This window comes from Echinops telfairi, unplaced genomic scaffold (assembly GCF_000313985.2).
Source record: "Echinops telfairi isolate 266 unplaced genomic scaffold, ASM31398v2 ScPeMD7_7420;HRSCAF=8458, whole genome shotgun sequence".
Lineage (NCBI taxonomy): Eukaryota > Metazoa > Chordata > Mammalia > Afrosoricida > Tenrecidae > Echinops > Echinops telfairi.
Genome location: NW_022111320.1, coordinates 16,900,868 through 16,912,019, shown reverse-complemented (window position 1 = coordinate 16,912,019; position 11,152 = coordinate 16,900,868). Strand labels below are relative to the sequence as shown.

The window sequence follows — 11,152 nt, the reverse complement described above, 5'->3', positions numbered from 1 at the left end:
CATATAGACCAAATTTTTAATCAAGAACACACACACACACACACACACACACACACACACACACACGTCAATGGTGTCCCACTTTAAATCTGGTCACCTTACTTTGGATACAATCGACCTGCTCTGTGAACCTCTCGAGACGCAGATGAGCTTCACCTTCTCTTGCAGAGTGGTTGCTGGGCTCAAACAGCTGGTCTGTTTCAGCTAGCAGATGATACTTTAGTGCTGCCCCATCAGAGCACTTTTGCGTTCATTCCAACTAGAAAGCCACGCAGTTATTGGAGAAGCATTTTCTGCTTTGCTGCATAGGAATGTTATAAGTCTTAGGTGAGAGTAATCGGCATGGTCCTTGCCATGATCCAAGACTGCCTATGTGTTTATCATAGCTCTTTCTGAGGTGGAGCTAGCAGGAACCATCACCCAAACCCATTTCAAGACCACACACAATCTTCGCAGTCCATGAAATATAGTCTTCAGATGACAAGTACGTGTTTAATAGCAACAACAAAATGAAACTGCAAAAATTTACCAAATATATTTTTCATGATCTATAATAACAAGGGATAGGTGATTTGATGAATTCCTTTACTTAAACAGCTAGCGCTCCTTCATAATCTGTACAGTTAGGACTGGTGCCATTAAAACGCCATACGCTGTGACCCCCTCGTACTCAGATTCATTTGCAGACACATGCACTCTGTTTCCATCACGCTCTTCAGGACGCTCTTAGTGGCTTTGGGAAACGTCCACGTTAAGCATGGCTACTCAGCTTAACCACGCCACTTTTCTTCAGGGTGGATCACATGTATCCAGTGCTTGGAGTTTTATGTATGTAAAGCAGAATGTCATTGTACTGCCATGGTTACAGTGCTCATGATTGCCACACTGTTGGAAACCACCTGTTTCCCTCCTAATTTTCTGTTATGTGGTTCTTAGGTACAGAATTTGACATTACGCAGCCAGAAGTTGGGTGTATTATCTAGCTCACAGAATGGTCCACCAAAAGGCATTGGTCAAACTCAGTCATTGACAGTTTGTCATAACAAAACGACCGTGACCAGTTCTAAAATCAGCCAACGTGATCCTTCTCCAGAAAGTAATAAGAAAGGAGAAAGTTCAAGTCTGGAGTCAAGAAGCACAGCTGTCACCCGAACATCAAGTATTCACCAATTAATAGCACCAGGTGGGATAAAACTTTTTTGCAAATGGTCGCATTATTAATTTTCATAGTAAGCAGAGAAAAAGAAAAGATACTAGTAAGATCCTGAATAAGGATAGTACGTTTAAAGCAGTTTAAAATATGAATTCTGTCAATTATCAAAGTACAGCTCAATATTGTTGCTTGTAAATCTTAGGAAAATCCAACAGCTAAAACATGAAACAGTAGACATTTATTTTGGAAATTGACATTTGGTTAACATCTTCAATATGTGCTGGTCTCACATTTGTAAGTGGTAACATGTTCTATCATCATAGCAATGAATTAAAGATTTAAAAAAAGATTTGCCTGTAGTTTTAGTCAAATGAAATGAAAAGCTTGTTAAAAGCATTATTTCTCATCGGTGGAAAGGATTGGTCATTTTTAAAAAATAAGGACTATGCGTTAATTTTCCTTGCCAGGTGTGATGGTGGCTTTTCTTATCTGATTTCATCTTAGAGAGGAAGATGTCAAGGAATCAGTTAAAAATTTTTTAAAAAACTTTTTACTGTGAGTTAGGTGGGGATTTACGTGTCAGATAATCAATTTTGTATTCAACAACTTAAACCTCCTTATCAAACCTCCCAGTAGCTTGCCCTGTACCCCCCCTTTTGTTTTCTTTTTCCCTCTTGTAGAATACTATCTTCTTCATCCTAGTTAAGACCATTCTACCCTGCACCTATTGCTTCCCCTACTCCCCCCTTTGAAAGTCCACTCTTAGTGGGCTTTGGATTCCACTTGCTCTCTCTTTAACAGTCTACAGATAGCCCTGCCTCATGGTTCTCACATTGAAAATGCTGGAATTGTGCAGAGCAAGCTTCCTTTCTGGTAGTCTTGTCTATTCCTTGCAGAATTTCTCAGTGCTGAGATTTCTTTGCGTGTGGTAATAGAGGGAGCAATCTGTTTGCTTCTTTAATAGCATTATTTGACTGTATCATTGGTCCTGCCCTCTTTTAGAGCTTGTCCAGCAGTCATAATATCTTTCGTCATTCTCATGCTGGACTCTCTCCTTTAATCTCACGCATACCCTGTACTCCTTAGTCTTAATAGATCTGCATGTGTTTTTACAGGAACAGACCTGTCCTTCAAAGAGAGCATGTGTGTGTGTGATTCAGAGAGTGTGCGCATGCCATCTCACATATACGCCATTCAAAAAGAAATCCTTTGCGCCAACAGTATCAGATAGGCATCTTCTGTGAGATCTTTATAACTGCTCTATTTTTAAAAAGATTTGCTTCACATTAGTGCAGCCTGCTTTCTCCACCTATATCTGTTTCCCTTTTCTTGTTTCTTCAGTGTGCTAATATTCCAAGTATCTCAGCAGCAGCATCTTGGCATTGTTTGATTTGCCCTAGTTGAAATCTCTTATTCTGAATGTCTTTAGCATTTCTGGGCCTCCTTGGGGTACTTTTTCTTTGTTTTTCTTTTAGGGGGAGTACTTTTTCTTTTATAGTTACTTATATAACCCTGACTTCTAGGGAGTAAGCTCACTGAGGATCTGATGCTATTGGGCCTTTATATGTCAATTATGATTTTAGCACTTTATACTTATTAACTCATTTAATGCTTTCTCAGGGTCACTTTTTCACTTTGCATCTGTCAGTATTTGTATCTACTTGCATACAAACCCTAAACAAACCTCACTGCCTTCCAGCTGATCCCGGCTCATAGGCCCCCTCCCCGGCAGAGTAGAGCTGCTCTGAGGGTGTGTGAGACCTGAACTCTTTCCGAGGATAGAAAGCCTCGTTAAAGAGCGCCTTCCTCCAAACGCTGGTGGTTTCAAAATATCGAGCTTGTGGCTAGCAGCCCAGTATGTGACCCATTCACCATCAGGGCTCATTTTCTTATCTGTAAGAGGTAGGAGTAAATATTTTGTTTAGGATTATTTTTCCCCTTGGAAAAAATTTTCCCATAGTTCCCATTCACAGGACTGGTCAAATCTGACTCCTGGATTAGTACAGGCTTTGTGATGATACAAAATTAAGAAGTCTACTCAGAGATAGTTAGATTTGAATTTTTTCATATCAACATGTGTGTGCCAGGCTCTGTATTGTCTGGATTGATAACTGGGTTTTGCACTGCACTGTCCAGAGTTATTCTCAGCCTTAGAGTGACTTCCAGCCAGTGTAGACAGGAAGAGTCAGGGTGGAGCAACGTGAACCGCTGCCAGGGGTCAGTTTCTAGTGATGTCTATAGTTTGGATAGATTATAATGCAGAGTAGATTAATTTCCTTCCAGAGACAACACTGCCCTTCAGAGAAAGCTGGAAACTCAGATTCTGAACTCTGAGTACTTGGCGTCCCCTGTCATTGGTCATGTTGGACGCTGATTTTTGTAGGTATGGAGGAGACCAGTGAGCGGAGACCGACCACCAACAAGTCTCAGACATTGAGAGACAACCTCAGTTCCAAATTCAGATTTTATGCATATTAACCAAACTCCAGTTGCCACATGGCTAGGTTGAAAACCAAAGAGAATGCCATAAACTCCATATCCTGAGCTCCATACACCTTAATCTTTAATCAATGTAACCATTTGTTTAATTCTTATGGGATGGTTATGTAAAGCAATTGTGCCTTACTCCTGGTGATGCGACAGTGATAATTTCACTCTCTTTTTCTGTTCTTGTGGCTGGAAGTTAATGAGAAGCTAAGGGTTTGTTTGTTTTTAGAGATTCTAGAATTGGTAATTTGCACTTTCCTTCAATTAAAAATGTGTTCCTACAGATTATTTTCAATGTAAAAAATGTGCTTGTATTCCAAGGTAGCATGGGCTAATATTGTAATTAACATGGTTTTGTCTCCTTTTTATGTCATCTTTAGGGGGTTAAAAGCGTTTCTCTTTCTTCATCATCTCTCCCTGAAGATGGAGTTCCCACTTGATAGTTAATAGTTCTATTTTTCTTAAATAGTTCTATTTTTTAATATGTGAAAGAAAAACTTTGTCGCAAACCTGGAAGTTATCATGAATTCTATTAGTACTGAAATTATTTTTTTAATAGCAATTTTTAGCGCTTTTATGCTATTAATCCAATTGGAAAATGCATATACTGTTTTTTGCAGACATTTAATTCAGTGTGTAGTGAAAAGAGCCCTAGACTCAAAGGATTATGGGCTATTTGAGAATCAGCTCTGCCACTTTATAACCCCGTGATTTTAGGCAAGCCACTTAACTGCTTACATTTTTCCGCTTGAAATATATTGGATTAGTGTAGTATCCTCTGTACCTTATAGGGTTGCCGTAACTATTGGAGTAAATAATATGTTTAGTTGCAAAAGTTTTGAATTTAAATATGTGAGAGATGATGCCAATCATTGATTCTTCAAATAGAAGGTCTCTGAAGTATTTAGAAAAATTAGCAAACATGATATTCTTCAGGGGACTATGGCTTATCTTGTACAGTATTTTCTGTTTTTATAAATCATTTTATTGGGGGCTCGTACAGCTCTTATCACAATCCATCCATCCATCCATTGTGTGTCAAGCACATTTGTACATTTGTTGCCATCATCATTCTCAAAACAGTTTTTTTTTCTATTTGAGCCCTTGGTATTAGCTCCTCAATTTGCCCCTCCCTTCCCCACCCTCCCTCCCGAATCCTTGATAATTTATAAATTATTATTTTTCCATGTCTTGCAGTGATCGATGCCTCCCTTCACTCACTCTTCTGTTGTCCATCCTCCAGGGAGGGGGCTATATGTATATCACTGTGATCGGTTCCAGCTCTCTCCCCCACCTTTCCCTTATCATCCTGGTATCTCTCTCTCATTATTGGTCTTGAGGGGTTTATCTGCCCTGAATTCCCTGGGAAATCGTTTTTTTTTTTTTAATCATTTTACTGGGGATTCATACAACTCTTATCACAATTCATACATAACACCAATCGTGTAAAGCACATTTGTATATTCATTGTCCTCATCATTCTCAAAACATTTGCTCTCCACTTAAGCTCTTGGTATGAGCTCCTCATTTTCCCCCTCCCTCCCTGCTCCCCACTCCCTTATATATAATTATTCCATTAATAATTTATAAATCATTATTATTTCGTCATTTCTTGCCCTGTCCGACATCTCCCTTCGCCCACTTTTCTGTTGTCCATCCCCTAGGGAGGAGGTACCCTTGTAATTGGTTCCCCCTTTCCAACCCACCCTCCCTCCACCCTCCTGGTGTCGCCACTCTCAAGGGATCATCCGCCCTGGATTCCCTGTGTTTCCAGTTCCTATCTGTCTTGTGCAGTATTTTCAAAGGTCCTCATAATTGTTCTGTCGTATATACACTGGATAGTTGATTTCTGATGCAAGATGATTTAATTTATTTGAAAAAAAACCAAACCCAAACCAAATCCATTGCCATAAAGTTGATTCCTAATCATCGCAACCCTAGCGGCCTGAGTAGGTCTCTGTCAAAGCCCAGCAGCTGGCGGTTTGAATTGCTGACCTGTGGTTAGCAGCCCACCTTGTCACTCTCTATGAATTTATATGGAAAAAGGAGACTTCATCTATCAGTTATGTTAAAAGATTGCTCACTTACTAGAGCACAGAAAGAATGTCTATTCTATTGAATCAAATATCATTGTGCTTCAAGAATATGCTAAATTTCAGTGATAACTTTAAAAACATTGAATCAAAATATGCCTATGCTGTTATTCTGGCAAGAAGTCAATTCTCTTATCTGTAAAAGGGGAGCAATTAGGCTGATACAGTCGTCAGGCATTTTATGCAGACAAATGAAAGAGCTAGGAAAGACCTTTGAGCTCCTTGAAGGGAAAACTCTTTATCGAATCCCAAAATTTTACTAATTCACCTTTTTTTGGAATGCTCTCTAGTACAGAGTATCTGTTTGCACAGTTATAAAGTGCTGACTTAAAAATTTCATTCTTAATTTGAAACACTAGTCTATGAAAATTATTTTGTTAGACCTAGTTAACATTTTTTGGCACAGTTAAGTGTATACCTATTCAATTTTTGAAATACCCGTCTCTTGAGATGTTAATCAGATGTTAATTTTTTTAAAAGAGAAAAAACTTTAAACAATAACAATCAAATGCAATAAAATAGTAAATTTGTTGGAAGTTTTTTACTGGGCTACTGTCAAAAATATAGTTGACTAGAAAAATAAATACAAAGTGTTCTAATCTTTATTTTAACATTCTGATATTAAGGAAAAAAAATGTTTTCCCTGTCATTAGACCCATTTTAAATGGGTGTGATTTTTACATGCTGTTTAAATGTACATATTTTAATATTAAGCTGTCATTTTAGGTCTTCTTGTTGTGACCCCAGTTTCCATTATTACGTAGATAGGGATGCTTTCACCAGGAGAATCTCCCCTGTGTAAACACAATAAGCACCAGTCTGCAGGAGAGCAAATGATGGACGAACTACTTACAACAACCGGATTATTGCTAATTCTTATATTTATTAGCCCTAGTGTGACTAGCTTCTCTTTGTAGAAAACAGTATGACCACTTAGATTATTGGAAGATTTTTCCCCCTCCAGGAAGGCAGAGGAGTGAACAGCATCCTTTATTCAGAAAGCATGTGCTTCTGGTTGCCTCCGCCTACAAGTAAAGCTGGCCCTCTCAGATGTGCAGCGACCCTGTTACTGCCAGTGCGCACTCACACTGCTTGATTTGCCCTGTGTTTTTTGCTTAATTTATTGAATTAAACATTACACAAAAACGTTTGCTAGTTCAGATAATACCAGGCTCACTGTCTCAACACAGGAGAAATTTATTTGGAAAACTTTATAAGCAATTACCTTGATTATTAGTTGGAAGCATGTTCACACATAGATTCAAAAGTATGAGACATTTAGTTTCTGATTTCTACTATAGCAGTTTTAGGATTTTAAAAATTATCTTAAATATGCCTTATTTGTTCAGTAATACTCTTCTTCCCAAAGAAACATCTTGAGTGGATAAACTACTAAATTTAATTCAGTTATATTGGAGACTTAGAAAATTTAACTGGAATAATTATGTGCAGATTCAGATTTGTGAATTGTTTCATGAGATTTTCTTGATTCTTCAAATTATTCTTTTGTGGAAGACTTGCAATTGATGATGATGATGATTACCTTTTGATGTGAAAACTTTCCTCTTTTAGATTTACTTTTTTAATGTCTAATTTTTTGAAATACTAATTTTTATTTTTTTCCCCTCACAGCATCATATTCTCCAATTCAACCTCATTCTCTAATAAGACACCAACAAATTCCTCTTCATTCACCACCTCCCAAGGTTTCCCACCATCAGCTGATATTACAACAGCAGCAACAGCAAATTCAGCCAATTACACTTCAAAATCCAACTCAAGACCCACCCCCATCCCAACACTGTCTCCCACTCCAAAACCACGGCTTTTCCCCAGCCCCCAGTAATGCCCAGTCACAACATTGTTCTCCAATTCAGAGTCACCCCCCTCCTTTAACAATGTCTCCTAGCCCCTTGCAGTCAGCACAGCAGTCTGTAGTGGTGTCTCCTCCACCACCTCATTCACCAAGTCAGTCTCCTACCATAATTATCCATCCACAAGCACTTATTCAGCCACACCCACTCGTCTCATCAGCTCTCCAGCCAGGGCCAAACTTGCAACAGTCCACTGCCAGTCAAGTGCAGCCGACATCACAGCTGAATCTACCATCCCATCTTCCACTTCCGGCTTCCCCAGTCGTACACATTGGCCCAGTTCAGCAGTCTGCCTTGGTGTCCCCAGGCCAGCAGATTGTCTCTCCAACATCACACCAGCACTATTCAACCCTACAGTCCTCTCCAATCCCAATTGCGACCCCTCCACAGATGTCAGCATCTCCTCCAGCTCAGATTCCACCACTGCCCTTGCAGTCTATGCAGTCTTTACAAGTGCAGCCTGAAATTCTGTCCCAGGGCCAGGTTTTGATGCAGAATGCCTTGGTGTCAGAAGAGGAGCTTCCAGCTGCAGAAGCTTTGGTCCAGTTGCCATTTCAGACTCTTCCTCCTCCTCAAACTGTTGCGGTAAACCTACAAGTACAACCACCAGCACCTGTTGATCCACCAGTGGTAAGCCCTTGGAAGCTCTTTGCCTTTCTTGCTGAACTGAGAGTAAAAACTGTTCTTTCTTCTGTGTTATGTCACTATATCGAATGCTTATGAATTTAAAGAGTTTTAAATCTCCAGATGTCAGTGTCTGACAAACAAGCTGTATGGGAAAAAAGAAATGCCATTGTTTGTTAAAGTGTGGTTGCATGCTTGATAATTTGTGATTTGGTGGTTATTAAAGACCCTCGTTAATTTTATTACTATTTAAACAAATCCATCTGCTATCTTTACAGAGTTGATTTTTTTTCCCCAAGGGAATGCATTTGAACCAGTGTCATCTGCACAAAGTTTTTTCTCTTAAGGTGATTATCCTTCATAGATCCCTTCTGTTGGCTTGTATGTTCTTAAACTTATAGTTTCTGTAGCTAACCTTTTGGTTGTATGCAATCTGAAGTCCTGGGCCGTAAGGGGCATTTCTTTCAAGGTGGAGGTATAGTAGTATGGTGTAATTTATTGGTAAAATTGTGTTTGGTTGTTAAACTTCTGTAAGGAACATTCTAGGAAAGAGTTCAACTTTGCAGAAAACTGTAGACCCCTTTTTACAAGTGTGAAACTTCTAGTTTTTTAATTTGTAAAAGAAAATCTATACTTAAAATATTTCTGACTTAAAAAGCTCAAAAACTCAATGGCTAAACTTAACACAAAGGATGAAAGGATCCATTAGTAAAAATGTTGGTAATTGAGATGATTGTAAAATTTATCAAAATAAGTCTCTAAAGCCAAGCATCTTGCCTAGAAAGGAAAATTATCTTGAGAAATTTGTGCTTTACACATTCTCTGAAGGGTTTGTTAAATTATAAAACACTTCCAATAAAAACAGAAATAAAGTCTATAAATATTATTCATAATGATCAAATTTGTCATGAATGTTTAACTGAGGAAAGAATGGTCTTTAAGGGAGAGAAGGAGGTAGTATATCAAACCCTGTTGAAGAGACGTGCCTCTTAAAAGTTAAAACATTAGTGCATAAAGAGGGGTTTTAAAGTCTGTTCTCTAACGGGAAATGTTCCTGCGCTCAGCTTGAAAACATGTAGATTTTTCATTCTTATCATTCTACTGATCTATTTAATAGATGTAGAGATTGAATTCCACTTCCCATTCAGTTCTGTTAAAAGAACTTAAAAACAAGAGTGGCAATGCAGAAATATTTGTCATTTCATCCTCATGTCTCTATATTTACTTTTAAAGAGTTTTTGATAAGACTTGTATGAGCCCCCAATAAAATGATTTACAACAAAAAAAGAGTTTTTGAAATATTTACAATGGATATTGTGCCAAAAACATGGCTTGAAGAAGTTTACAGTACCTTTAAAGAAATAAAATATAATTTAATTTTCTCATTTTCTAGTGTAGTGATTTGACAAACTAAAAATGAAATATCTCTCTATTGCTTATCTATTTCTAATTGTTTTGACTCGGGTAACACTGGGGGGAAGCTATTTAGAATGGGAATATCAGATATTATATGACATTTAAAACTAACTAAATTGAACCTTTTAAATGCAAATATTTAAAGTCCATTTTTGTTGCTTCCCACCGCCTTCTTTTTTAAAAGAAAAAATTGTTATCTCATTTTCGATTTTTTTTTGGTCACTGCTCTTTCGTCAGACTTGCTGTAGATATTCTCATGCTATCTTTTAGATTCCTTGACTTTTGTACCTTTGTGTATTAAATTGCCATATTTTTGCTTTATTATCTTAAGAGATGTGAAGTTTCAAAAGGTAAGGGGGAATTTTCATTGACATTTGACTGTGCTAAGTAGTACGATGTGATGAGGTAGCTAGACAATACAGAACTAATAAGCAAATGTTACGCAGTTTATTTAGGAGAGGGAGACAGATGGACATAATGTACTTTATTGAGACAAGTTTGATAGGCTTTGCTATCTTGAAAATAGTTATGAGCCAAACAAATTGTTCTTGTGAGCAAATCTTCCTTTTGTCTCTTTATTCAATACTTTAGTTGTTGTGGTTAGACTTTTTTTTTAATGCTGATGGCGCCAGATGTCTGTGATGGATTTTATTTGCCTTTTCCTCATTCTTTTAATCATTAACTAATTTTGCTTTAACTTGGGAAATTTAGAAAAAAATACGAACATTCAGGATTGACTTTTAAAGAATGAAAAGTGTTCAAACATTCTTTCATGTTAGTTAATTCTTTTAACAATTTGTAAACATAGTCTTGAACAAATACCTTATTTTAAAATACATTATTTATGCTATGACTCTTCATTTTCAAATACTCTTTTGTTATTTAAAAGTATATATAGGAATTGTATGCATGATCAAACTTTGAATCTTTAAAAGATCCTGTAGCAGATATTTGAATAACAAGTGATGTTATGATTGAGGAGTTTAAGCATTTTAAGAAAAGGTAATGATTTAAAAAAGACAATATCTCATAAAGGAATGCTGTATAGATTGGTTGACAGAATCAGACTTGCCTAATTACATCCAAATCAACACCCTGCTAACTCTTGGTCAAACTGAGGCAACTGAATAAATGGCTCACAGCTACAGCAAATGCCCCTCCCTAGAAGGTCTTATTCTTTAATCTCAAGGACACTTTTTTTTTGGGGGGGGTGACTTGCCCCCCTTTAGATATCATCATCTTAATTTTTTTATTATCATGAATAGATCAAAACCAAACTCACTGCCATTGAGTCCGTGCTAACGCATAGCGACCCCCTGTGGGTTTCTGCATCTGTAACTGTTTAGAGGAGTATGTGTTAGTCTGGGTAGACTAGAGAAAACAAATTCATAAATACGCATAGGTATATAAGGGGAGAGGTTTATATACAAGAGGAATTGAACATTGAGAAAACATCCCAACCCAGTCCAGTCCAAGGCCATAAGTCTGATATTAGCCCATATGTC

The 11,152-nt window shown here is 37.6% G+C and overlaps 1 protein-coding gene across 2 annotated transcripts in view; it reads left to right on the top strand.

Moving 5' to 3' along the window:
* PHC3 (polyhomeotic homolog 3) overlaps positions 1-11,152 on the top strand; it is a 94,701-nt gene that overhangs the window by 37,490 nt on the left and 46,059 nt on the right. Inside the window, exons 7-9 of one of the 2 annotated variants that reach the window (XM_045297395.1) lie at positions 937-1,183; positions 7,366-8,237; positions 8,531-8,578. In XM_045297395.1, coding sequence (XP_045153330.1) covers positions 937-1,183; positions 7,366-8,237; positions 8,531-8,578 — 1,167 coding nt within the window. The remainder of the gene's footprint in view (positions 1-936; positions 1,184-7,365; positions 8,238-8,530; positions 8,579-11,152) is intronic. The other variant, XM_004704088.2, reaches the window with a different exon arrangement.